Source organism: Pteropus medius, unplaced genomic scaffold, assembly GCF_902729225.1.
Source record: "Pteropus medius unplaced genomic scaffold, Ma_sr-lr_union100, whole genome shotgun sequence".
Taxonomy (NCBI): Eukaryota; Metazoa; Chordata; class Mammalia; order Chiroptera; family Pteropodidae; genus Pteropus; species Pteropus medius.
Window position 1 is genome coordinate 4,814,874 of NW_024350923.1, and position 27,000 is coordinate 4,841,873.

General features: G+C 56.2%; 3 protein-coding genes across 8 annotated transcripts; 2 read left to right on the forward strand and 1 right to left on the reverse strand.

Annotated features, from left to right (window-relative positions):
* The first annotated feature begins 412 nt into the window (after positions 1-412).
* Positions 413-5,344, forward strand: CTSF (cathepsin F). The gene is made up of 14 exons (XM_039840785.1): positions 413-719; positions 923-1,018; positions 1,299-1,383; positions 1,473-1,534; positions 1,663-1,738; positions 2,304-2,417; positions 2,528-2,673; positions 2,762-2,858; positions 2,934-3,014; positions 3,751-3,870; positions 3,952-4,016; positions 4,112-4,202; positions 4,642-4,700; positions 4,783-5,344. The coding sequence occupies exons 1-14, from the start codon at positions 510-512 to the stop codon at positions 4,855-4,857; spliced, it is 1,377 nt and encodes a 458-aa protein (XP_039696719.1). The 5' UTR covers positions 413-509; the 3' UTR covers positions 4,858-5,344.
* A 139-nt stretch (positions 5,345-5,483) lies between these two features.
* On the reverse strand, positions 5,484-19,143 carry ACTN3 (actinin alpha 3). 4 transcript variants are annotated; one of them, XM_039840784.1, is made up of 22 exons: positions 18,360-19,143; positions 14,616-14,730; positions 14,322-14,441; positions 13,895-13,981; positions 13,727-13,814; positions 13,166-13,244; positions 12,999-13,080; positions 12,196-12,281; positions 11,810-11,902; positions 11,093-11,323; positions 10,822-10,969; positions 9,421-9,571; positions 8,738-8,846; positions 8,497-8,637; positions 8,070-8,252; positions 7,506-7,640; positions 7,250-7,429; positions 6,680-6,826; positions 6,509-6,590; positions 6,355-6,356; positions 5,846-6,004; positions 5,484-5,772 (listed from the first exon to the last, which is right to left on the reverse strand). In XM_039840784.1, exons 1-22 carry the CDS (start codon positions 18,498-18,500, stop codon positions 5,614-5,616), a joined length of 2,718 nt encoding a protein of 905 aa, XP_039696718.1. In that variant the 5' UTR covers positions 18,501-19,143; the 3' UTR covers positions 5,484-5,613. The 4 variants fall into 4 exon arrangements, with proteins under 4 accessions (XP_039696718.1, XP_039696717.1, XP_039696715.1 ...); XM_039840783.1 differs by lacking the exon at positions 6,355-6,356 and having other exon boundaries at positions 6,525-6,615; positions 6,660-6,826; XM_039840781.1 differs by lacking the exon at positions 6,355-6,356 and having other exon boundaries at positions 6,525-6,590; positions 12,978-13,080.
* A 249-nt stretch (positions 19,144-19,392) lies between these two features.
* On the forward strand, positions 19,393-26,874 carry ZDHHC24 (zDHHC palmitoyltransferase 24). Of its 3 annotated transcripts, XM_039840790.1 has the most exons (4): positions 19,393-19,740; positions 20,820-21,097; positions 24,301-24,357; positions 26,187-26,874. In XM_039840790.1, exons 1-4 carry the CDS (start codon positions 19,460-19,462, stop codon positions 26,255-26,257), a joined length of 687 nt encoding a protein of 228 aa, XP_039696724.1. In that variant the 5' UTR covers positions 19,393-19,459; the 3' UTR covers positions 26,258-26,874. The 3 variants fall into 3 exon arrangements, with proteins under 3 accessions (XP_039696724.1, XP_039696721.1, XP_039696723.1); XM_039840787.1 differs by having other exon boundaries at positions 19,395-19,740; positions 24,301-26,874; XM_039840789.1 differs by lacking the exon at positions 19,393-19,740 and adding an exon at positions 19,762-19,944 and having other exon boundaries at positions 24,301-26,874.
* Positions 26,875-27,000: the final 126 nt, after the last annotated feature.

The following is a 27,000-nucleotide window of genomic DNA, read 5'->3' on the forward strand; positions in this document are numbered from 1 at the left end:
GCCCTGCTCTATCACTTACCAGATGTTTGGTAAGCCAATTACTCTCTCTAAGCCTCTCGTTCCTCCACTATTAAATTGAGATCACATCGACTTCACAGGATTGCTACGACGATTAATGTGTAACATGTAATAAGCATGAAATAAATGTTAGTATTTTTATTCTCAGGCCAGCGTCCTTTCCCTTCCACAAACATCAGCTCCAAGGCCTAAGAGGATTATTCCAAGGATGGGGTTCGGGCCACGTGCTCGCAGACACGCCTTGCGCAAGCCTGAGCAGGTCCCCGCGTGGCTACCCGACCCCCCCAAGCCGGTGAAGCGGGCGCGCACCACGTGCCTCGCGTAAACATGCGAGTGCGCAGGCGCCCTCGGCCGCCGCCCATTGGTCGGTTCCCCGGTGCTTAGAAGCAGGGGAGGGACGCAGGCCCCTCTGGCCGCGGGCGGCTGCGCCCGGTCGGTTAGTCAGCTGGTCTGCCAGTCCTTGCGACTCGGCCGCCGGCTTCACCCTCGCCATGGCACCCTGGCTGCCCCTGCTGTCGTTGCTGGGGCTGCTCCCGGGCGCTGCCCCCGCCCTGCCCCGCCGAGCCGCGGGCGCTCAGGCCTGGGAGGCCGAGTCGTCGGAGCTGCTGGCGCCTGCCCGCTTCGCCTTGGAGATGTACAACCGCGGCCGGGCTGCTGGGACACGGGCCGCGCTGGGGGCCGTGCGCGGTCGCGTCCGCCGGGTGAGGACGCACTGGGTCCGGGGCGCGGGGCCCTAGTGCGAGGGATGGGCACTTTGGCCTAGAGTTGGGATGGGGGCGCTGGACGGCTGGCACGAACCTCTGTTGATTGGGAAGGGGGAGGAGGCGCAGTGGGGCTGTGAGGCCACTGAAGAACTGGCTGCGGAGGGGGTGGCTGTGCCCGCCTCACCCTCCCCTCCATCTAGGAGGGCCGCGGGTCGCTATATTCCCTTCAAGCGACGCTAGAGGAGGCTTGCAACGACCCCACGGTGTGCCAGCTCCCTGTGTCTAAGAAAACTCTGGTGAGTAGTGGGGCTCCCTCAATTATCTGATCCCAGGCTGAGTCTGGAAGCAGTTGGGAAGATGGGCCAAGCCAGAAGGAAGGGATCTAAGGCAACAGCTATCCAGGTCACTTCTCAGGCCCTGAGGGCCAAAGACCATGCTATATAAAAGGGAGGGTGTCCAGGTGCTGCCTGTGCCTCACTCGCCACTGTAGGGGTGACTGCCTTGGGGAGGTCCTATCCGAGAGCCTCCAGCTCCATCTAGCCAAGGACAGGGACTGGTTTCCTCCTTTACCTCCAGCTCTGCAGTTTCCAAGTCCTGGAAGAGCTAGGAAAACACACGCTGCTGAGGCGGGACTGTCGCCCTGTGGATACCAAGATTACAGGTGCTGGGATAGCCCACAGATGCTGCAGTCGTCTGGATCAAATTTCATTCAGGGTTCAGCCTTGATTTCTTTGTTCCAATCCCATCCAGATGAAAAAAGCGAGAATTTCCGTTCCTTCTCTCCACTGTTCAACAAGGACACCCTGCCGGAGGTGAGAAGCCCAGCTCTATCTCGGGAGCTGGCTGCTGCCTCATCTCCCCTCTCTTCCCCTCACCCTGACCTGGGGCTCCCTGGTCAGCTCCAGAAGGACTCCTTGTAAGGACTCCTCTGCCTTTGCAGGACTTTGTTATGCAGGTAGCTTCAATCTTCAAAGAATTTGTCATCACCTATAACCGGACATATGAGACAAAGGAGGGTGAGGACCCAGCCTGGGCTGTGCCTGTCCTGATCAGATCAGGGCCTTCCCCCTACTTGGCACCGTGGTGTTGGGGAGGAGAAGGACAGAAGAGACAGTGCATCCTTTCAAGGATGCCTTAATCACCAAGTTCTCGCCCAGCCTGCCAGGACCGGGCAGCCATCTCAGGGACCTGGCCCCTACTCCCATCTGTTTTCCTGGTCAGGAACTATGGGCCTCCATCATGGGATGGGGCAAAGGCCAAATTTTCTCTGCTGGAGGCCCCCCTGGCATGGCAGCCTTTCCCCGTGACCTCCTGTCTGGAGATTCCCTTTGGAGTTCATTTGGTTCTGCCTTCACAATGAGAAGTCATCACCCCAGTTTGGCCCTAAAAGTTGATCACACCTCCCACTCTTATCACTTGCAGGTTTGGCCCCCCCACCCCTATGTGCCCCAGGGTTCTGTCCTTAAGAGCTTCCAGAGCCCACCCATTCCCCAGGGAAACTTCTGCCCATTAGCCCCATGCACTCCTCCTCTTATGATCTGCCTGGAGTCTCAGCCCCTTCTCTTCTGCTCTGATCCTCAGAAGCCCAGTGGCGCATGTCTGTCTTTATCAATAACATGATGCGAGCACAGAAGATCCAGGCCCTGGACCGTGGTACAGCTCGGTATGGGGTCACCAAGTTCAGTGACCTCACAGGTAGGGATGGTGGCTAGAGCCCTCAGGGAGGCTGGGAGAGACAGGGCCTGCTCCCAAGGCCCCTGGTCAGGACTGGCTTAGAATCCCCCCCCCCCAATCTCTGCCCACAGAGGAGGAGTTCCGCACCATCTACCTGAATCCCCTCCTGAAAGAGTTGCGGAGCAAGAGGATGCCCCTGGCCATGTCCGTTAACGGCCCCGCTCCACCTGAGTGGGACTGGAGGAATAAGGGGGCTGTCACCAAAGTCAAGGATCAGGTTAGACCCCTCAGAAGTGAGGGTGGGACGTGAGGATTGCCCTGGGGCTGGGAAGGGATCCAGTCCTCACGCTGCCTGTCTCTTGTAGGGCATGTGTGGCTCCTGCTGGGCCTTCTCAGTTACAGGCAACGTGGAGGGCCAGTGGTTCCTGAAACGGGGGGACCTGCTCTCCCTCTCTGAGCAGGGTAAGCATCCCCCTCTATTTGCCTGTCCCTAGCCCAACCCAGAGGGCTCCTCAGAACTGGCTTTCTGTCTCCTAGAGCTCGTGGACTGTGACAAACTGGACAAGGCCTGCCTGGGCGGCTTGCCCTCCAATGCCTACTCGGCCATAAAGACTCTGGGTATGCATTAAGGGGGTCAGGACGGACAGTGGGAGCCACTTCTCCCTCCACAAGAAGTCACTTTGTGTGGGAGTCACGTGTACTGTGTCCCGGTCTTCCCGCTGGCTCTTCTGGCTGAAGACCTTGGGCAGGGCAGCTCTTTCAGAGCCTCAGTTGCCTCATCTGTGAAAGGGGCCTACCTCATAGGGTTGTCTCGAGTATCAAGTGAGGGAAGATGTGCGAAGTTCCTGGAGCGTAATGGGAGGTCTTGGCATTGTGCTGCTTTCTTGTCTGTTTTTGTAGAATGCTGCTAAAACAGGTAGCCACACACTCACCCTTGAGGGGAGGCGTTGACCTAAACTGGCAGTTCAGTTAAGCAGTGTCAGAAGGATAAAGGGCTGAGGGACTGAGGTGGCTATACAGAGACTGGTCTGGGAGACTGGCAGGGGGCAGAGGCAGATTGTGAACAGACTACCAGAGCAGGACAAGCAAGCCAAGGTCAAGAAGCTGGGACAGTGAGGAGTCAGGAGTTGGGAGTTGACTTCTATCTCTGCCACTTTTCTCACTGGTTATTCTCTCAGCCCCCTGAGCCTCATGTGTGTCATCTCTAGAATGAGGCTCTTCTTCAGATGGGATGGCCAATGGCCTGGGATGGATAAGGGGCTTAGCACAGCCTTTGGCTGGGAGGAGACCAGTGTATGGTAAACAGGAGTCCACCTTTTCTCTGTACCCCCATCTACCCCCCACCGTTACCCAGGAGGGCTGGAGACAGAGGACGACTACGGCTACAATGGCCACTTGCAGACCTGCAACTTCTCTGCAGAGAAGGCCAAGGTCTACATTAATGACTCAGTGGAGCTCAGCCAGAATGAGCAAAGTGAGTGAGGGAAAGGGGTGAGGACAGGCTAGGTGGGGCTGGGGCCTGGGTGCCCCTGACACTGGCCCTTCCCCGTCTCAGAGCTGGCAGCCTGGCTGGCCAAGAACGGTCCCATCTCCATCGCCATCAATGCCTTTGGCATGCAGGTAAAGCCTCAGCCCCGCTGCCCCTGCTCCATCTCTTGCCTCCTCCTCTCCCTCTTCTTGGAGTTGGCCCCCTACTGCTTGCTCTCCCCCACCAGTTCTACCGCCATGGGATCTCCCACCCACTGCGGCCCCTCTGCAGCCCTTGGCTCATTGACCATGCTGTGCTACTCGTGGGCTATGGCAACCGTGAGTTCCGCTGACCCCCTCTATGCCCATCCACTCCAGGTCACAGGCAGGGGTCGGGCCACACAGCATTGCAGGACCTCAAGGGGGCGAAATCTGGGGAAAGCCTGGGAACCCTGTCCTTACCCCTGCCGCTGGCTGTGGGCCAGGCAGGATCATCCACCTGCTCTGTGAAGGGAACACAGGCAGTGGGAAGCTGAACTGTATGGACGAATAACCTGCTAGAGGTCAGGGGGGGTGGGGAGGGGCGGCTGCCCTTCCCATACCTTAGAGCCATACCAGGTCTCCAGGAGGGTGGTGGGTGGGCCTGTCCTTTTTCTGCCTTTTCCCTGACACCGGTCACGCAGTAGGCCCAGAGGAGATACTTGAAGAGTGCAAAGCGCTTGGGGCCCTGACCAGAGAACTGGGGCCCTGACTGCCTGCACTCCGCACTGCTCTCCAGGTTCTGACATTCCCTTCTGGGCCATCAAGAACAGCTGGGGCACTGACTGGGGTGAGGAGGTGAGTCTTGCCTGCTCAGCTTCTGGCCCTCCGGCCCCATCCTGCCCTGGTGCCCTCACGACTTCCCTCCCCTCTCTCCCAGGGGTACTACTACTTGCATCGTGGGTCCGGGGCCTGTGGTGTGAACATCATGGCCAGCTCAGCAGTGGTGAATTGAGGAGCACCAGCTTGGACCTGGTGCTGACTAGAGCAGCCCCCTTCCCCAGCCTGAGCCGCGTGTCCAGGCCCTTGTCCAGGAGGCACAGCTGGCTGAGGGATGGACACCGGGTACCTCAGGGTGAGCGAAGGACACTGGCCTAGGGGCACAGCCCCTACCCTCCTCCACCCCACTCCCACTCTGAAGTTCCCAACTGCACCTTTGTTGAATTGTGGTAGCTAGGATGATCTTGGGGTGAAAGATGACGTCTTGGCAGCTGAAGCTCGGGCAAGAACCTTGGGCTTGGGCAAGGAGCAGGTGGGAAGCAAATATTTTTGCCTTAACTCCAGCTGTCTTCACAAGCTCTGGTTTCCTGCCCCGGCTTTCCTTTGTGTGATGCTATAAATTCTGGTCCTCCTGGATTTGGGGACAGTGTTTCCTTACGTGTCTAGACGAACTGTTGTAACCACCCTTTTCTAATAGCAATAAAGAGGTATCCTGAGCTCCAGTGTGGTGTGAATACTCTGTCTGTGAGGGCAAGGAGGGGTGCTGAGGAACCCTGGAGGGTCAAGGCCAGGCAGCTGGTCCTGCCCAGGAGCCTGCGGGCCCAGTTCCTGCTTCAAGAACCAAAGGAAATGGAGAGAGGCTCACAGAAGGATCTTTATTCAGGAACAGTTGGCTGGGCCTTCTCGGCGGCCCTTGCTCTGAGGGATGGATGGGATCAGCCAGAGGGAACACCCTCTCTCCAACTTGCATGGAGAACCTCAGGTGTTGAGGTCAGAGGTCACTCTCCCCATAGAGGGCACTGGAGAAGGCCACATAGTCCAGGGCTCCAGCTGGAGCCCCAGACCCCTTGTAGGGCGTCATTCGGTGGATGCAGTATTCGGCCTGCTCAGCCGGGAGCTCCCGCCGCAGCTCCTCGGCGGTGATGTAGTTCTGAGGGAGAAAAGGGGTGAGGTCGTGTGCCCCCTGCCCCAGCCCTCCAGCCCGCTCCATGCCAAGGACTCACTTTGTCTCCTGCCAAGATCTTGAAGGAGGCCACAACTTGTTCAGCCGTATCAGTCTCGGCTGTCTCTCGGGTCATGAAGTCGATGAAGGCCTGGAAGGTCACGACGCCAGTTGCGTTGGGGTCCACCATGGTCATGATTCGAGCAAACTCCACTTCCCCCTGCACGGATAGAGGCCAGACACCATGTCCGTGGGTGCTGAAGCCAGGAGAGCTCCTGATGTCCCCTTCTGGGGATTGTCCGGCCTCGGCTTGATAACCTCAACGACAAAGTGCCACCTTTCTCCATAGACCGTCAGCTGCAGCCTTAGCTCTGACTCAGGAAGTCCTCTCTAGCAGGCTGCAGTCCGCTTCCTGCCTGTGGCAATGCCCCGTTTCCCATTGGTTCTGGTCTTTTTTTCTGGGGCTCTCGGTCGTGCTGTTTCTCTGAGGTAAAATGTAAGCTCAGGCTTTGGAGTCACACAGAACTAGGTCTAAATTCCAGCTGTGTGTCCTTGAACAAGTTAATCTACCTCTCTCAGCCTGCGATAGCCCGCGTGAAATGGGATAATTCCGCCCAGCCCCAATGGGTGCAATGAAGAGGAAATGAGATCACGGATGTGAAGGTGGGAGGCACATAGTAGGTGATCCATACACAGAAGAGGGCACTGATGGGACTCTGGGGACGGGGGGAGGGGCTCACCAGGTCATAGCCCATGGAGATGAGACAAGCCCGGAAGTCGTCAGGCTCCATCATCCCATTCCGCTTCTGTAGTGAGTGAGTGACCGTCAGGCTTGGTCCTCAAACCCCATCAGCCCCCAAAGTCCACCATCCCACAAGACCGGGCCCCTGCTGACCCGGTCAAAGTGGTTGAAGGATGCCCGGAACTCGTTGAGCTGCTCTTGGCTTAGGCCCTTAGCGTCTCGGGTCAGTACCTGGTTTTCCACCTCATTGATGGTGCGGGCGATGGAGGTGAGCAGCTGCTCCCAGCCCACGCGGACGTGCTGGGAGAGCAGGAGACAGGCCAAGTCAGTGGGCGGTCAGGGCCCGGCCACTAGCTCTAGCCCTTCCCCAGTCCGCTGTGAGACCCTGGGCAAGTCTTCCCCTCTCTGGGCCTCGGTGCCTATTTGGAGTTTCTTCTGAACGACCTCCAGTGGCCCTTCCTACCTTAAAGTTTGATGATTTATTATGTGTTATGTATTGGTCAACCAGCCATGGCCAATCCTGGCCTGGCTTTAGACTGCTATATGACTCTGGGAAAGGGCACTTTCTCTTGCTGAGTCTCAGTATCCCCAGGGGTACATTGGGGGACCTGGCCAAGCCGAACTGGGGACCTTCCTGGGACAGATGTGCTGTGTCTGGCTGTGGCCGCCCCAGGCTTCCCCAGCCAGCGCTGCCTCCGCTCTTCTCAGCAGGTGTGATCCCACCTCCATGCTGTAGACGGTGTGCTTGTTGTCGAACACCAGGCTCTCCTGCAGCAGCTGGTGGTCGCCCTCCAGCCGGTCAATGTTGTTCTTGTAGTTGATGATGTTCTGCTCCTGCTGCCGCAGCCCAGCCATCTGCTCCTCCAGAGAGCCAGTCATCCCTGCTGCCAGGCGCCCCACCTCCTGCAGTGGGATCCGGGCAAAATGAACACTCCCAGCTCCCAGGGGCCCAGTCCCAGCCCCACCATCCGAGCCTCACCTCCATCTTCCCCTGGATCCAGGGCCCGATGGCATTGGCCTGAGCTGCAAACTGTCGCCGGAGCCTCTCGTTCACCTGCTGCCGTGCCAGCTCCTCCTGCAGCATCTGGTCACGTCTGGGCACCAGCTTTCGGACCTGGGAAGGAGGGTGGTTATGCCAGGGACAGCTCTGGGGACCAGGAGATGGCTTTGAAGGGAGATGGACTCTAGCCCCTTCAACAGCTCCTGCTGCTCTAAGCAGGCTCTTGGTCAGGCCACTCAATGTCTCTAGGCTTGTTTCCTCATCTGTAAATGGGGCGACAACGTCATTTATAACTAACTTGTGTTGTTTTGTAAAGGATGCCCACACACCAGATTTCATTTTACTTTACATCAGGCCCGACAGGAAAATATTGCTGCTATATCTTCTTTACAGATGAGGCCGACAGGCAAGGTGACTTTGTCCAATGCCACATGGAGTCTGTAGCAGACCCCAGGTTCTTATCTTGGGACACTCGAGGTTTCAGGGTGGTTAGAGTGCTCAAGAGCAGGTGGGAGGCAGGGAGAGGCCCCGGGTGGCACTGACCGTGTCCCACTTGGTGTTGATATCTTGCGCACTGAGGCTGATGTAGGGGTTGGTGGAGCTGGGCCGCAGCCCATATGTTTGGCAGATCTTCTGGATCTCACCCTGGATGCCCAGGATAGTGCCCCGCTCCCGGTCAGCCTCAGGCAACGTTGCCTTGAACTGCTCATGCGCTGTCAGTAGGCTCTGTGGGCAACAGGCAGGAAGCATCAGCTAGCACCCACCACTTCCCGCAGGTGATAGAAAGGGCAGCAGTGTGTTCCAGGTCATCCAGCAGGTCCAGGGTAGGCTGGCTTCAGGACCCAGTCCTGTCTCCCAGCCCAGCACTCAAGAACTGGGGTTTTCCTCTCATCTCCATTCCCCAAGAGCCCAAAGGAGTGGCTGATGGGATCTTAGGCCAGCTTCCCCGCCCCCAAAGCCCCACGCCCACCTGGGTCTCCTCCATGGAGTGCACCAGCCACACGTCCTGCAAGTCCTCCACGGCGCCGTCCAACCAGTTGTTGAAGGGTGCTGCCCGCCGTGCAAACTCCAGCTGCAGCTGGTCGATGGTCTCCAGAAGCTTCTCCATCCGCTAGGGAACGCAGGAATGATGGTCAAGTCAGCATCCTGCCCAACGGGCTGCCTCACCTGCCTCCTTGTCCAGCCCACAGCTCCCTGGCACAGAACCTCACCTCAAGCGCATCCCTCCTCTTCTGGGTCAGCGTGCCCAAGTTGTCCCACTGGTCGCAGATGGCCTGGCAGCGGCTGTTCACTGAGGCTGCCTCGTGGTAATCCAGCTCACTGGGAACGAGAAGAAGGGGTGACTGTGGGGTCAGACGCCAGCCCAGATTTTCTCCTGACCCGCAACCCCGGTAGTGGTGAAGGTATAATGCAGCCAGGAAAAGTGGGGGTGAAGCAGGGCTTCCCTGAGGTGGGGTCCCAGGGCAGTCCTGGGGGAAGAGGGGCACCCTATGGTCTCAGATCCAGCCCCTCAAGGAGCTTGAACGGAGGGGTGGGGCCTGGGGCTTCAGAGGCGGGGTTATGCGAAAAGAGGCGGGTTTACTGGAGGACGTGATGAGGACAAGGCTGATGGAGAGGATTCGGGGTAGCAGACCTGGGCCCCAAGCTGAAGGGAACAGGCAGGCCACGGAGATGGGGCAAGCGAGTGCCAGTGGGGAAAAGTGTAGGCAGCATAGCAGGGTCCGGGCATGGGGACAGGGATACGGGAGATGGGGCAGAGCAAGTGGTAATGGGGAAGGACAAGGGCACCAAGGCAGAGTTACCGAACAGGGGAGAACGAAGGGTCTGAGGGCAATGAGGGTCAGGGCGGGGCCGTGTAGCGAGGGGTGTGGTCACCAGGGCGGGCCACGCCTACTTGAGCTCCTGGGCCAGCGCGGCAATGTGCTCCACGCGGTCCTGGTGTGCCGCTAGGTCGCTCTCAAAGGCTTCGTGGCGCCGCAGCAATGCCCGCACCTCCTGTAGTGACGCCGACTCATAGTCGCGCTGGTTCAGCATCTCCTCCTTCCCTGCTCAGAGAGAGGCCCAGCTCAAGTCACCCATCGGCGGCCGTAACAGGAGCACAGCGTTGAACAGGGCCGTGTGATCGCGGAGATTCTTCATCTGTGAGCACACCAGCTTAGCCTACCCTAAGGGTTTGCTCCGAGGCACGGGTCTGGTAAAGTTAAATGAAGCTCCTGTTCTAGGGCACGACCCATAAATGACGTCAGCGTCCCCTGACCCTGCGTGGTGCGGGGCGGCTCTTGGTACACTTTTGGTATTATTTGATCCAGAATTACCTCCTCAAAACTCTGAGCCTGATGAGCCCCTGACAGGGTTTCCTTTGCCTGGCACTTGGTAGACCCTCTATGAATATTTGTTGGATGAATGAATAATGAATGTAAAAGTGCTTTAAGAATGACAATTACCATAATTATGAAAATAAAAATGAAATCATAATAACTGCACCTGGAACCATTGAGTGAGTGCCTCTGTATTTTGCAGAGCAGGTAACTGAGATTTAGAGGTTCAGAGATCGCAGGGTCACATCAGTGGCTTTAAAGGAATTCTTATTATATCAAACCATTGTTATTTGTTATGCCAGGGGTCCCCAATCCCTGGGCTGCAGACCAATACCAGTCTGTGGCCTGTTAGGGACCAGGTCACATAGTAAGGAGGTGAGTGGCAGGCAAAGCTTCATCTATATTTGCAGCCGCTCCCCAGCGCTAGCATCACCGCCTCAGCTCCGCCTCAGATCATCAGGCGTTAGATTCTCATAGGATCCCTGGTCCTTAGTGCCCAAAAAGGCTGGGGACTGCTGTTATGCCCATGATCCATTGTTAGAGTTTGTTCATTATTTTTAGGCAGGAGTCATTCGTTTGTAAGGCTAAAATCCCTGACAGAAAGCAGAATGAATATGTTCATACAGAGAAATATATTTCAATATCTGACTCATGCAGTCTTTTGGCATCAATATACTTTGAGTATAACGTAAGTGATGTTAGGGTGGGGGACTCTCCTTCGGTGACATGCTACACGTACAAATAAAATGCTAAATGACAAATATAACAGAGCAGACCTACAGAAGGCTACAGCCAGGAGGGAGTTATGGGCCCAAAGAGGGGCAGTGATTTGGTGGGACAGCAAATCAAAGTGGGACTAGCAAACAGATCTCCAGCTTCCTGGCAGAACACCTACCCTGACCTGAGCATTTTGTCAGTAGTCCCCCTCTACCAGCCTCCACCCCAGAGCAGAATCAAGCCCCATGGGGTGTACCTACCTCCGGTCCAGGCTTCATGAAAGGAAGCCTTCTGCTGGAACTTCTCAGCCAGGTGCTGGAGCCGCTGCAGGCGCCGGATCTCCGAGAGCAGCCAGTCCTCATAGCCTTTTTCTGCTTGCTCCAGCCCTCGCCATGCATTGGCGATGTCCTGTGGGGCAGGCAGAGGTGCCCTCCATCACGGTTCACCCATTGTACAGAAGGGGACACAGAGCGAAGGTCACCCAGAAGATGTTGGCAGAGCCACGGTCACCCCATCCTGGGCCTGGCTCACCGAGACCAGCTTGCCCTCAGAGGGCATGAAGGCGGGCCGGTGGCTCAGCCGCAACTTGGTCTGCAACGTGTTGAAGTTGATCTCCAGCTGGCACTTCTCCTGCACGCGGGGCGGCTTGTGCAGGCGCCGGTAGTCCCGGAAGTCCTCCAGCTTGCGCTGCATGGCGCTCATGCTGTGCTCGCCCACACGGTTCTCCAGCCATGGGATGGTGCGGCGGATCCATTCTAGCAGCTGCCAGAGCCAGGCAGGGGCAGAGCAGAGAGCTCTCAGCCTGCCTGCTCACCTCACCCACCCCTCTCCACCCACACCCAGGCCGTGGCCAAAAGGCCCGGCCTCAAGCCAGATGGGGAGTCTGCAGAGCAGAAATGGGAGGTTCCCATTAGTCAGGGAAGAAGTAGGATGGTTAACTACTCAGTCCAGAGACCTGTATAGGTGGGCACAGGGCAAAGGCCGTGAGACTGCCTTAATATGAGCGAATGGATCAATGAATGAGTGAGCGAATGAATGATGTGAACGACCGGGAGCTTGGTTAGCAGAGGGGGGCATGAGATGGGTGAAGATGGCAGGAGGAGGCTGCAGGAGGCCAAGGCTACTCTGAGGAGAGGGAGACTCTGCCGGCCCGGATCTGGGGTTATCGGGGTTGGGAGGAGCAGTAGGGCCGGGCTGGGAGGGCACAGGTTGGGGATGGGGAGAGGCCCTCTCCGGCCCCAGGCTCACTTCACTGGCAAGTTTCTCATACTCCTCCATCAGTTTCTCATTCTCCTGATTCACGGCCAGCACCTTGCAAATCCTGTTGGCGGCTGTCTCCGCCTGTGGTGGGGGTGGCAAAGGAGCTGTCATTAGAACAAGCTGCTACAGACACCCCAACCTAGCCTCCCTCTGTGAAGCCCATGAAACCTGGGCCTGTGAAAATAGGAGAAAGAATGAGGGGAGCACATATTTTAGGGTGGGGGGGAGCTTCCAGGCCGGAGGCCTCTGCTTCTGAGCTCCCCAAGGACCAAGCGTGTGCAGCTGGGGCAGTGGCACCTCTACCCATGGTGGGCCTGACACCTCCAAATGTGGGGATGCTGCCAAGGTTGGGCCCCTGGGCCCACACCTCTCACCTGCTCAGCCCCGGCGAAGGCATGGTAGAAACAGGAAACGTAGGTCATGATGGCCTTCTCATCGGGCTTTGGGGTATTCACGACATCTGGGGGATGGCAGCAGGGTGTTTATTGGCCAAAGCCAGAGTTGGGGAATGGGCTCATGTTCCCACCCAGACAGAGGCCTCCCTCGGAATGTGAGGGGTGGAGACATTTGTCATGGCCGCCAGCTGCCAGCTACCCCAAACCCAGCATCTTCCTTCTCCCTAAAGCCCTCTCCGATCACCCCAGGGCCCAGCAGCCTCCCCGTCTGTGGGGCGAGGAAAGCGTGAAGGAGTGAGTGAGTGACCAGACACTGTGGCACTACTCCACACTGCCCGGTGTCTCTGACCATCCCATAACTGTCTATGGGTCTGTCTTTTCCCCAAGTTCTCATCCGTCAGTGCCCACACATTCAGGGTGCCAGGCACAGCAGAACATGTTTCGTGCTCAGAAAATGTTTGCTGCTTCAACTGACTAAAGACTTGCTTGGGCACATGCACTAGAGGCAGGATCTTCGCAGAGGAGCTCCCAAGTCCTGAGGCACCAACATGCTCCCAGGTGACCAGATAATGAATATGAGGCCGAGGGTGGAGCCATTACATAAGGGGAGAGACAGGAACACAGGCTACAGGGCTCCTGGGGAAGTGGCCCTGTGGCAGGAAGGATCCTGACCAGGGATGGGGGTGGGCAGAGCCTTCTAGAAGGAGGGGAGAGCAGGCGCAAAGGTGTGGAGGTCAGACATGAGATAGTGGAGGCCTCACCCAGGCTAGGCTTACTCTCACCTTCGGCATCCAACATCTTAGGGATATCCAGGTATTTCTCCGCCACTTCGAAGGCAGTGTTCAGGTTGCCGATGGGGTCATCCTATATGGGTATGAGCGGGGAGAGGTGAAAGGTCAGCTGAGAGCAGAGGTTTCGGGGCATTGTGGCTGGGGTGGCGGAGGCCTACCTTGCGCAGTTTGGCATAGTCGATGAGGTCGGGGCGGTGTCGGTGGATGAGAGCACAGAGGGCCAGGCCATCCTTCCAGCTGGACAGAGAGAACCCGGGTGTCAGGCCCTGGTTCACCCTGAGGCCTTGTCCTACCCTGGCCTCGGGAGCGACCCCCAGCTGGGCAGCCTTGTCCGTAAAATGGAGTGAAGTCCAGACTCCTTAGCTTGGCATTCGAGGCCCTTCCTTACCAGACCTGGACCAGCTCCTCCAAGCCCTCATCACAACTCCTTCTCTAAGCTTAGGTCCCACCAATGTCTAGATGTTTTGGGCCTCTGGGTCTTTTCCCACAAGGTCTCCCCCAGCTAGAATGCCCTTCCAGGGAAGTCCCCAGTGCTCCCTCCTCCAGGAAGTCTCCCTCACCCTCCCAGAGTCAATTCAACGTTGACCGAATCCTATTTTCAGACACTGTTCCAGGAACTCGGCTGTGACCTCTCCTCCCCTGGGGCTTGTGCCTGGGGCCAGCTCGGTGCCTCAGGGCCTGGCAGAGGCCAGTGGGCATGTGATGACCGACCGACAGACCTGGTGTGGAAGTTCTGCACGTTGACGTTGCGGTACGGCGCTGTCTTCCGCTGGCACCACAGGAGCAAGCCTTCCTTGGCCGAGGTTTCTTGGTGGGGACGGGAAGTGTTAGCTGGGGAAGGGTCCAGGCCAGCCCTCTGACCCCGCCTGCTTCCCCTGCCCACTCACCCTCCACAGAGATGTCCTGGATGGCGAAGCGCAGGATGATGGTCCAGATCATGCCCAGGGTCATCTTCAGGTTCCCGTCCACGATCTCTGCAGGGCGGGGGCAGGGCGGGTCCCACCTGGTGTCCAAGGTTCCTGCTACCTGCCTCAGCAACTACCCCTGCTCTGCCCTCTGGCCCTTGTCCCTCATCCCAGGGCTAGCACCTAGTAGGTACTTGATCATTTTACTTAAAAGCGACTCACTGAACACCTACTAGGTGTCAGTCCCGTGCCAGCTCTTTGGGTACGTTTTCTCCTTACAGTCCCTCTGGTGGGGCATGGACGGTTACACCCATTGTTCAGATGAAAAAACTGAAGCTCATGGAGGTGACTTGCTGATGTCAGGAACACCCCCCACCCCGGCTCAGGCCTCCTCCTGCTGCTGCCTCACCTTCAGCCCCGATGGACACCAGCTTAACCCCCTTGCTGGCGATGAAGTCCAGGGCCTTGTTGACGTTGGCGATTTTATGGAAGCGCATCTTGCCTTTGTCTGGCCTGGGCAGCCTCTCTCCTAGGTGTAAGAGGAGAGGTCAAGAGTCAGAGGTCATGAGAGGAAGCTGGAGAATTATTCTCAAACCCACCCCCCACCAGCACCAAGTCCCCTTAGCACTCTGCTATTTATTGCCCCAACTCTCTGGATGGCACCAGGTCCTGGGGGCCCTGTACACGGACTTGTACCCCTCACCTGAAATGACCTCCAAGAGCAGCATGAGTTTGAGGCCATTGCGAAAATCCTCCTCGATGTTCTCTATCTGGGTGCCAGCCTTGCGCAGGTGTGAGTTGCACCAGGCGGTGAAGGTCTGGGGACAGAGAACAGTGTTCAGACCCTAGTGCTGAGGACAGTGCTGGGGCTCCTCGGTCGGGTAGATCTCAGAGCCCAAGGCCCTGGATTCAGGTCCCGGATGTGAGTCAGCCTCTTTCCCTTTCTGAGCTTTCGTCCTCCTGGAAGAAGAGAAATGGGGTCTGGAGCCCATACGGGTCCCAGTTTGGACGTGGGGCACCTCGCCACCAGCACTCCAGCTTTGGCCAGTCTCAAGCACTAGAGGACATTTAGAAAATTATGTAAAGCAGATTCTCCAAAGTGTGGGGCCCTGAGCCGCAAGGGCCAATGCAGGGTGATACTGCTTTTCTACCATCTGAAAAATTCTGTGTTGTTTTGCCCTAGGGACTGTGCACCTGTGTATTTTTATCTCAGCCCCACCAAATTCTCAGGGCTGTTGTGAATTGATCTCCAGGTAGACCATGAGTGTGCAAGAGCTTCACAGGCCATGGAGGATCTAGTATCTGGAGGTGACTGCCCTCCCCTGCCCCCCCAGTGTTAACCTCAGCCTCAGTCTCCATCTGGGATGGGAAGGCTGGTATACAGCTGTGTGTTTAATGGGCTTTGGGGTAACCTGGAGCCAGGTGCACGAGTTTCTACTAAATGACTAAGCTTCCAGGCCCTGGGTTCTGCCGTCAGCTGTGAAGTCCTTGGTAGAATCTATACTTGGGCCCCGATCCCAGCTGAGCTACCCACTGTGGCCTGGGGTCAGCTCCTTGCTTTTCTTTAGTCTAAGTCTCTGTATCTGTACAATTAAGGGGTCAGACTCCATGATGTCTCCAGCCCTTCCCCTGACCTAGCAGGATTCTAGAATTTAGGGCATTCCCTCACCACTAAGCAGATACTCCTGGAAGGTGGCCCTGGAAGTTATTTGGAATTCTTTCCCTCAGCTAGCTTCCCTTCCTCAGACTGGCTTTTCAGATGCCCTAGGAACTGGACATGGAAGATGATGCTTTAATTACTTAAAAGGCTTCATCACTAAGAGAAAGGAGTGAGTCTCCTGTCACTGGAGGTGTGTAAGTGAGTGTTGAGCACTATTTGGTGGGGCCCCGAGCACAGGAAGGGGAGTCGATTCTCTGTAATTCCTTCCAACCCTGGAGCCTGGGATCCCCTGGGTCTGGATAGGGCGGTGGAGGTGGGGCGGGCAGGTCTGGGTGGGGCCTCCAGAGAGGAGGAAGGGGCCTCCAGAGAGGAGGAAGGGGCATCCTTTCATTTGACAAACATGACTCTTAGTGAGATGTGGTCCCCGCCCTAAAGGAGCTCATAGTCAGAGTCATGTCGACTGAGAAGTGCTGAGGGAGACTAGTGTCAGGGAGTCTGGGGGAGGAGTTCTCCAAATCAGGTGGGGAACTTCTTGGGGAAGGCTCATATTTGATCAGAGCCGTGATGGAAGAGCGGGAGTTATTCAGGCAGGGAAGGGCAGGCAAGGGCATTCCATGCAGGGGCAGCCATGTGGGCAAGTGCTCCACAGTGAGAAACAGTTGCTAGGTTTGTTGGGCTATAGCTCTCTGGGCACTGCTGGAATGAAGCTGGGGGTGTGGGGGCATAAGTGGTGAGAGGCGGGCCGGAGGGAAGGCAGGAGCCAGGTCATGCACCATCTTCAGTGCTAAGCCAGGGAGTTTGAACTTGATCCTGAGGGCAACGGAGAGTCAGGGAAGCTTTCAGGCAGAGGAGGGAGCTGGGTAGAATTGTGTTTTAAAAAGCTCATGCTGGCTGCAGAGTAGAGACAAAGGCTTGGCAGAGCACAAAGGAGAGGTGAGGAGGTGGAAACTGGGACCAGGGTGAGAGAGGAAGGGTGTCAGTAAAGGGAACAGGACAGGATGAGGTGGATGAGACAGAAACATTTATTCTTGCTGCAATATAAGTTTCCTGAGGCAGGGGCTTTTTTGGTTTGTTTGTTCCCCGTTGAATTCCTGGCACCTAAAACAGTGCCTGACACAGAGTAGGACCTCTTTAAGAAATACTGAATGCATGTTTTTGAATGAGGTTGAATGAACAGGACTCTGGCACCAGGTGGGAGGAGGTGGGAATGTTCTAAGATGCAGAGGGGGAGCAGGGATGGGGTGGGGCTAAAGCTAAGCTCAGAGAAGTAATAAACAATGTCAGACAGGAAAGAAAGAACCAGAATGTCCAGCATTCCAGGGACATTGATTAGTTTATAGAGCATCTACTCTGTGCAGCCACTGACTGAATGGATAAGGTAGGTGGCTGCAAGTTGGGTTGGAAGGATAGTCCCAATATTTTGTTACTTGACAAAGGCAAGTTACAGACAGGCACTCCTTAAGAGGGGCATGTGGACCTAGATCTGGGAGAGGCCTGGGTGGGGGTGAGGATAAGAGTTGTTGCAAAGCAGATGGCAGCTGGAGTCTGGGGCAGGGATGACATCATCGGGGGATTGCTGGCCCAGAGAACCACAGCCCTGCTTAGAAACAGGTGCAGGAGGAGCCTGGGGGAGGCTTGTCAGTTGGGGCACCCCATCGGAATCAGCTTTGCCTCCTGGTCCCTGGGGTCATCTCCTGTCATCTAACCCAGCAGAAATGTTCTGATCCTAAATCCTGGGATTCTCAGAGCCTGCAAACCCCACTGAGCACCCCTGTTCCCTGCCCCTTCCTGGACTCATACACTTAGCAAATGCTGAGCAGGTCCAATGACCCCATGGCGTCCTTCCTCCCCCTGGCCGGCCACTCCCCAAGGTTTCCTCACTCCAGCCTGGATCAGCTTCTCTTTTGGGAACCCAGGTGTCCTGCCCCTTCCGCTTGGGAAACACGGGGAGTGAAAATAGCTTAGGGAGAGGGGGCCGATGTGCCCTAGAAGGCTGGGCCCAGGGAACAGCTGCCCGTGTGCCCAGCTCCCCTAACGTGCTGCCTCAGCACAAAGTGTCCATCTGGCCAGAGAGTCAGGTTACTGAGTAAGGGGACCCAGGGCTACCTCCTCCCTGACCCTGTGGCCTTTTCAGCAACTCAGGTCCACTGGGGTAGATCTTGGAAAGAGTGGGGTGAGGCAAGCAGGGGGCAAGACCTCAGGTTGGGGGGGGGCTGTTTTCTGACAGTCTATGATTTGGGTCCTATCTCTGCCCCTTTCAAGGCTTCAGTTTACTCATTTGACAATTGGGATGGAGTGACTGTGGATGCCATGCTGGAGAGAATGCAGAGGAGAGGGTGGGGAGGGGTCCGGGATGGTTACCCCCTCGACATTCCCAAGTCTGTCTACTAGTTGCCAGGCTGCAAGCCCTCAGGGTGGGCCTGGGAACATTAAACTAGAGAGTGGGGGTGGGGGAGAAAAGGCCATTATTCTTTTGGAAGCCCCCACACTTGGATCTCCTGGGCTAAGCTCAACCGTTTTTTTACCAGCAGAAGTGGCACAGTGGGCCCAGGGAAATGAATCCTGGGGAGTAGGGACGCCAGAAACTCTGCTTGTCATCCTAAACCCTTCATGAGGGCCCCTAGCTCTCTCTTCCAGCCCTAGGGGACAGGAGAGGACTGATGGGCCAGACCAGGGCTAGGGAGTGGCCCTCTGCAGGCTCTGCCCCTGACCTGCTGAGATGCTAACGACAAACCGCCCTGCTTCTCAGGCCTCAATTTCGCCATCCGGAAATGGGCTAGCACTCACTTTCCGCTGCTGCTTCTCCCAGGCGGGGTCCAGCAGCAGGTCGCGGTCCCAGTCCTCCTCCTGTTCCATGTACTCGCCGCCGCTGCCCGCGAAGGGCCCCTGCAGGGCCCCCAGACCCTCGGGCTGCATAACCATCATCATCTCGCTTGGGCTCCTGGTTTCGCTCCGCTCAGCGCTCTCCAGGACACCCGGGCCGCGTTAAGTAGAGCCGGGCCCAGCCCCGGATCGGATTCGCGCTAAATATGGGGGAGGTGGGAGGGGCCGGAGGGGGATGAGGGCGCTCGGGTCGCGACCAGGAAGGAGGCTGCCCTGGGACCAGGGGACTGCAGAATTTCGGGGCGCTGGGGGGAGTGGATCCTGTAACGGAGATCCGGGGTTCGAGTTCCGCTCCGCCGCTTGAGCGCTGTGTGACCTTGGGAAAGCCGCTGTCCCTCTCTGAATGTTTCCTCCTGCGTGCACGCAGGTGGTGCTATTGGTAGTGCTGCAGACCGCTCTAGAAGCTCCTTTTTGAGTCTCCTCCGGACTCTCTTCCTGGCCGCGCTAGTGGGAAACAGGGAGCTCTAGCCCCATTTCACAGTCAGAAACACCAAGGCGCCGAGCTGTTCAGAATGTTTTCTGGGGTGATAAAGGGAGACATTCGAGCATGGGGAGGGGCTCCAGTCCAGCTGGATGGGCCAATGCAGGGCTATTAATATCGGGGCGGCCGGGGGGTGTGGGGGAATGTGCTGAGCCGGGAAGCCCCGACGCCACTGAGGGTGCAATTCAATCCTGCGGGCGTGCCGACTACTCCAGACCAGCTGGCGGGGCTTCGGCGGACGGGGCGGGGCTTCTGCGGACGGGGCGGGGCCTCCGCTGATGGGCGGGGATATAATGTCGCGGCCCTACTGGGCTATAGGGCCAACAAGATTCCAAGCTTCTCCTTGGCTCCTTCGGCGGCCCAATCACATCTCCGCATCTGCCGGCTGCTCCCTGTGACTCTTAGCGCTCACAGCACCCTCTCAGAGCTTCTATTGGTGGTGGAAGGCGCCCGTCTGTCACTCTCCCGCCCCAATACGGAAGCAGCGGGGTACTCGGGATCCGACAGCGGGTGGGTCCAGGCCATGGAGCAGTCTTGGGCGGCGGGGAGCGCGGAGGGGACTCCCACGCGGCTGCCCCTCGTGCTCACCGCTCTGTGGGCCGCGGCCGTGGGCCTGGAGCTGGCCTACGTGCTGGTCCTGGGTCCCGGGCCGCCCCCGCTGGGACCCCTGGCCCGGGCCCTGCAGCTGGCGCTGGCCGCCTTCCAGCTGCTCAACCTGCTGGGCAACGTGGGGCTCTTCTTGCGTTCGGATCCCAGCATCCGGGGCGTGATGCTGGCCGGCCGCGGTCTGGGCCAGGGCTGGGCGTGAGTGGGGCGCGGGATCTGGCGGGGAAGCGGGAGCCTGGGACAGGGGGAGGGGCCCTAGGACCTGAAGATGTTAGAACCAGATTACAAGATGATCCGCTTGTTAGAGCCAGAGAGAACTCCTTCAGAACCTGGGATGGTAGAGCCAGAAGGAGTATCATTCGCTCACTTACAGATGTTTACTGAGCACCTACTATGTGCAAGGTACTGTTCCAGGCACTGGAGGTAACAATAAAACAGGTTCCTGACCTCCTGGAGCTGATTTCAATGGGGGAATGGGCGGATGATAAACTATAGGCATAATAAACAAATTCTATAGAATGTTAGAAGGTGTCGGTGTTACGAAAACAACAAGTAGAGCACGGGAGAGGGGGTGCGAGTTGCAGTTTTAAATAGAGTGGTCAAGGTAGGCCTCATTGAGAAGGTGGCCTTTGAGCAAAGGCTTGAAGGTAGGAGAGTTAGCCACGTGGGAATCTGGGAGAAGGGTGTTCCAGGCAGAGGGAACAGACGTTGCAAAGGCTCTGAGGAAGTTATGTGCTGGTGTGGAGCGAGGGAAGGGGAGGAGAGAGGTTAGGGATGTAAAGATCTGGTAGGACGTCGAAGGCTTTGCTTTTCACTAGAAGTGAGATGGACAGCCATCGGAGGGTTTTGAGCAGAGGAGGGCATGGCTTCGGTTTTTTAAGGATCAGGCTGGCTGCTAGCGTGAGACTACGCTAGGAGGTGACAAAGGTGGAATCGGGGGACTAGTCAGGAGGCTGTGGCAGTAACCCAGGGGGGAGTTCATGGTGACTTGGGCCAGGTGGTGACTATGGGGGAAGTGAGAAGTTGGCTCCTGGAAGTTAGAGGCCAGAGTAAGTCCTTAGGACTGGGGATGTCAGAGCTGGAAGTGACCTCATACCTGCAGTGCTAGAATTGGAAGGGCCTGGGAAGTGGTGTTCAGCCTGCATTTACCTATGAAGAACCTGAGGCTTAGTGGAAGCAGCCGCTGCTTCCCCAGGATGGGCTCAGGGGCTGACCTGGGCGTGAGATGGGCCCTTGGAGCTGCTGGGGGAATTGACTCTGTGTTTCCTTCCCTGCAGTTACTGCTACCAGTGCCAAAGCCAGGTGCCACCACGCAGCAGGCATTGCTCTACCTGCCGCGTCTGCATCCTACGCAGGGACCACCACTGCCTCCTGCTGGGCCGCTGTGTGGGCTTTCACAACTACCGGCCCTTCCTGTGCCTGCTGCTTCATGCCTCAGGGGTCCTGCTCCACGTCTCTGTGCTGCTGGGCCCTGCCCTGTCAGCCCTGCTTCGAGCCCACTCGCCCCTCCACACCGCCGCCCTCCTCCTGCTGCCCTGGCTCATGCTGCTCACAGGTAGGAACCTGGGAGGCCTCCACGGAGAGGCAGAAGCCCCAGTAGTGGGCCATTCTGGTAGGGAGATGGGATTTCTGGCTGGTTCTTCTGGCAGTGCCCTGGGGACCCATTCCCAGTGTCATATATGGGGGGGAAGGACAGCCTGGTATTCAGCTGGGTGTGCAGTATGGTAAAATACAGAGCCAGAACACAGACACAGAGTTCTGGCTGGGGGAGTCAGCGACGGGTTCCAGGAGGTGTTGGCAGAGGAAGAAAGACTAGTGGGAGGTCACCGGGGAACATTCTCAGGGGGCATTTAAGTGAGGGCTTGGAGGTGGGGCAGATAGTAGTGAAGGCGATTTGATGGGAGTTGTGAGAATTAAGACTAGGATGGTAGGTTTGGACTGGATGGTCTAGGTCTTGAATGCTGTTGTGAGGAGGAGGCCCTCGCTTGACTGGGTAGCGGGGGGTGGCACTGAAAGTCACAGGCAGGGGAAGGTCCAGTCTTTGGAAGTTGGAAGGGGAAGACTTGGGTCAGGAGGCTGCCTGAGAGGCTGGATGACACATTTATTCCCCTTTCCTCTGCCACCACCCAAGATCAAATCCCCGCTGGTCTTATATGTTCTTTCTCTCCCCTGCCTCCTTCCTTCTGACCTCCACTGTCCTCCCTGTAACCTTGTCCTGCAGTTACTCCCTGACCACTCGGAATAGTTGCTGTGTCTCCTTATGAAATCCGAGCCCAGCTCTGTCCCAAGGACCCCTGCCCTGCAGCCCAGGGGAGGCCTGGGGAGGCCCACTGGGGTTGTCAGTGTCTTCCTCTGCCCACACTGGCTTCCCAAGTGGCCCTCCTTGATGGCCCTGTCTCCGCTGAGACTGAAGCCCTCCAGCTGCACCTCCCTACGCCCTACCTCCCTGTGGCCATCCATGGCCTTCCACTCGCTGCCCTCAATCCCTCAAGACTTGGGCTCCAGTGCCCTGTCTCTCTCTCTCAGCCCTGGTCCCTGTTGAAACCATGGTGTCTGGAAGTCTGGGCAAATGACCTATTCAGCATCCCACTCACTCAGCTTCCTGACCGTTTCCATTTTACTTCCTTTCCTACTCACATGTCTGCACCCCAGACCTTGTCGGAATCCCACGTCACCTCCCCATCACTGTCAGTCACCCCCTCTCTGCTCCCTTCCTCCTCACCTATCCATCTCTCACATACTCCACGACACCTGCTCCATTAGCTCCTGGCTATCATCTGTCTGTCCCATCGGTACCTTCACTGCTCCTGTGTCCAGTTTGGAGCCTTCATTCCTGCCATTCTCCGGCCAACATCTTAAACCTCTTTGCTCCGTCTTCCTTTCACTGTGCCTCTGTGGCTTCTCTGTGTCAGCCCCTGGCTGCTGAGAGCTGCTGGAGATGCATGGTACTTCGTGGCAGGTTGATACCATGGCCCGTTCGTGGCCGCTGACCTCAACACGTCCTCCCCCGTGCCTGGCTGTCCTAGTTTCTCATAAGCTGGCTGCCCCTGATGACTGCAGCTGAAACCTTCCCACTCTCCTTCAAGCTTCCGTCCCTCTTGAAAACCCATCACAAAGACGAGACGTCAGATGGCACTTCCAGATCGTCCTGTCCGCAGATCTCTAAGCCAGGCTGACTGCCCCCGGCTTCTCCTGGGGTCTGGCCCCTCCTCCCTGCTCACCTCGCACTGTCGGTTGGCCTCTCCCCCTGCTTCCCTGTACTGGCCGCCTTCAGGTCCCCGGCACAAACCCTCTCTTCCCCCCACATCCTCCTCCTCTAGCTTTTCCCTCTCTGGCTCTTCTCCTGCCGGCAACAGAGTTTCTTGAAAGACTTGCCCAGACTCACTCACGGGATGCTTTTCCTTGCCTCCCACTCATTCCTCCACCTGTTCCAAACTGGCTTCTGTCCCCACCACTCCTCTGACACTGCCGCGGTCCCCAGGCCTCTGTCTCTACAAAACCCACAGGACCCTTTTGATTTCCTTGCTTTATGAGACCTTTCAGCTGACCTCTAACCTCCTCGAAGGGCTCTACCCTTGGCGTCACCGACAGCTCGTGCTTTGGGTTTTCTCCTTCCTTTCCGGTCTCCCTTTTCTTTATCTGGTCCCCAAGGACCTGGTTTCCCGGTGCTGAGGTCGAGCTCCGTCCTCATCTCGCTCGACACTCTGGCAGTTCTCAGGACTGTCCATATACCTACCTCCCGCAGATCTGTGCCCGGCCTGGGCTCCTCTCCTGAGCTTCCAGAGCCGTCCACCCTCTGTCTCGCAGGCACCTCCCCGTCCTGCCTCGGGACCTTCAAACAGAATGTTTTCTCACCTCTTCGCCTAGCAAATAAATTCCTTAACCTTCAGGCCCCACCCAAAGTATCGCTTTATCAAAAGTGATGAATTCCACTTCGCTTAGCCTCTTGATAAGTTTGCGTGGCATTTGGCATTTCCCACCCAGGCTCTTCTTTATTGAAGTAAAATTCACATACCGTGAAATTCATCATTTTAACCACTTTCAAGTGCACAGTTCAGCGGCGTTTAATACATTCGCAGTGTTGCACAACTGTCACCACTATCTAATCCCCAAACATTTTCATCACCGAAAAAAGAAACCTGTATGTACCGATTAGCAGCCACTCCTCATTCCGTCGGATCCCTCCAGCCCCTGGCCACCACTAAACCTCTGTCTCTATAGAGTTGCCTATTTGAGACATTTCATATGCACACATGCGACCTTTCGTGTCTGGCTTTTTTCACTTAATGTCGTGTTTCATGGCATCTTGTAGTTCTTTAGTTCGGCAGATACTTCTTACCTACTGTGGGCCAGGATGCTGCACTTATCCATACATATCCACAGTGTAACACGCATCACAGCTATAATCAAGGGTTTATAGGATGCCTGTCTGTGAGCTCGCCGAGGTCAGAGATGCTACCTCCCGTTTAGCCTGGTGTTCGCGGCTCCTGGCACCGTGTGCAGCACGTGCGAGGTGCTCATGAGTTAGCGATGCAGGAGTGAAAGCGTATGTAAGGCAGAGGGCTGTGTCTGCCTGGTTCGGCAGTGTGGTCCATCGCCTGTCGGGGGCTGGCTAGGGAGTAGCAACTCGGTGTTTGCTGAGGGAGGAATGAGCACTGTTTCGTGTTGAAGGGTAGGGGGTGGGACGAGGACAGGAGCTGGGCTTTCAGGGGCTGGGCCTGCTGCTGCCCCCTGACCCTCCCTGCTCTCTCTTCGCAGGCAGAGTGTCTCTGGCGCAGTTTGCCCTGGCCTTCGTGACCGACACGTGTGTGGCAGGTGCACTCCTGTGCGGGGCTGGGCTGCTCTTCCATGGGATGCTGCTGCTCCGGGGCCAGACCACGTGGGAGTGGGCTCGGGGCCAGCACTTTTATGACCTGGGCCCCTACCACAACCTACAGGCGGCCCTGGGGCCCCGCTGGATCCTCGTCTGGCTTTGGCCCTTCCTGGCCTCCCCATTACCTGGGGATGGGATCACCTTCCAGACCGCAGCTGATATGCGACTTATGGCTTCCTGACTCCAGAAAGAGCCAGAGCTGCACAGGGAGCGGGTGCTGGGGAAGGGGGCTCATAACTCATTTCAGGCCCACCGCCAGCCTCGGGAGAGGAGGTGGGTTCGGACTTAATGCCTCCTTTCGGCAACTCCGGCTCCATCCTCAGCCTCGCCCCTGCCCAGATTGGACTCCTAGTATCTAGGGCTTGGGCCCTACGACTCTGCCTTCATCAGTGGCTCCTGAGTGCAGTGGAGGGTCCGGCAAAGGGATGCTCGGCCAGCTTAGCTGCCCCTTTGCCAGGTTAATAAAGTGCCCCCTTGGTTCTTGGACCCCCGTCCATCTCTGTGGGTTTCTATTGGCTGGGCTGCTGTTTCAGGCTCTTCTGATCGTCAGGCCGGGGAGGCGCAGAATGCCTGAGCACGTGAGGGGCCAGGGCTCTGCCTCCTGTGGCTTTGGTGGGGCAGCACCAGCACCGGCAGACCAAGGTAGCACGTAGTGATCCAGGGTATGAGTATCTAAAATTCTTTCCCAGGTTCAGTGCTTTGTAGTTAGAAGCATTTCCACAACCTGGTACATTGGGCAGCAGTCATGCAGGTGAAGAAATTAAAGCTCAGAGTTCATAAGATCATGCACGGGGTAGTAAATGGAGGAGCGAACCCAGATCTTGGTGCTTTCTGCCTTATGTTCGCACAGCTGAGGGAGGGGAGTGGGACAATCAAGGCTGAGAAATCAGGCGGGGGTGGTCGAGCATCTGTGAAGCGTGGTGATGCCGGGGCTACGCTGATCCTCTCTGGCTCTTCAGGAGCTGCTTGTTAAACATTTTTATTTAAATAAAGTAACTAGAGTTAAATGTGGCAGGCTTAAACACCTGGGTTTATCTGTTTCCTCTTAAAATCTAAGATGATCATAAATAGAAATCTACAAGGAGAAAAAAAAGGAGACAGCAGTAGTCCCAAGAGCCTGGCACTCGGAAAGATGGAAAGTGGACGGAGGCTCATTTACTCTCTTAGAGAAGTAGAAATGGAAATTAAGTGTTCCCAGAGAGAGGGGCCAAGAGGCAGTCAGACTGCACTCTAGAATCCTGGAGAGGCTCAGGAATTCCACCAGCATCGTGGAGGGCAAGGTTTGGGGCTGACAGTAGAGAAGGATGCAAACTCAGTGAGGTGCAGCTGGGTTGCCCCTCCGGTCAGCACCCACCCTACCCCCGTAGCTAAGCAGCTTAGCTCCCCCTCGGGTGGAGGTGGCTTTCTGTCTCAGAGCACTGGGGAGAGTAGGGGTGAGGGGCTGGACCGAAAATGGGGGTAAGTGGCAGTCTACAGATATTGCTGGCGGGGGAAGTCCTCTAGGGACACGGCAGGCTCGTCCCCCAAGAACCCTCAGAGAAGCCCACCCTTCTGGCAGGCCCTGCCCATGCCCACAAAGGTTTGAGCTGCTAGGACATTTTCTGTTTTTCCAAATGGCATGCTCTGTTACTATTTTTTAACTGCGTTAGGAACTTGGTGTGCCTGGCACTTTGTGCTGTCCATAAGCTCTGGCAGACTGTTTCCTCTCCGCTTTACCCCTTACCCACACCTCCGCCCCCCAAAAAATCTTTTCTTGTTTTTTATTAAATAGGAGATGCCAAGAATATATTTATAAAAGAGAGAGAGAAACAACATTTAAAAAATGGATACCATTTCCTTTGAAGTCCCTGCTGTGCCCTCCCTGGTAGACAAAACACTGCAGTCTTAGTCATTCCCTGGCTCTGTTTGTAATTTTATTACATATGTGTATATTGGTTTTGCATGTTTGAATTTTTATATAAATGGAATCATACCTTGTTTATTCTGTGCCTTGCTTTTTCGCTCAATATTATGTTTCTGAGACTTACCCAAATTAATGTATGCCTCTGTAGGGCATTCCTTTCCCTCGCTGTGGTGTGATCCTCTGAAGATACCGGTTTGTTTGTTTTGTCCCACTGGTCATTATATCTATCCCTGTGTATGATCCCCTAAGATCTATTTTTGGTGCTTGCTCTTCTATATTGATTTTAGAATCAGCTTAAATTCCAATAAAAACCCCATTTGACATTATGAATGGAACCTATTGAATCTATAGATCAGTTTAGGGAAAATCAACTTCTCCATGAAATTGAGTTTTCCAGTTCACGAACATGGTGTGTCTCTCCATTTAATGTTTTCATTAAAGTCATATACTTTTTTCCTCATAAAGATCATGGCTTTTTTGTTAGATTTATTCTTAAGTGTTTGATATTGTTATGCTATTGTACATGGCTTATGAAAATAGACATGTCTGGCAAACGTAAACCTTAGTCTTATACTTTACTTGTAAATTCTTGAGTTTTCTGTATTTATAATATCATCTACGAAAATACGACTTTATTCTTCCTTGAAAAAGTTTCATACCTCTTATTTTTCTTGCCCCCTCT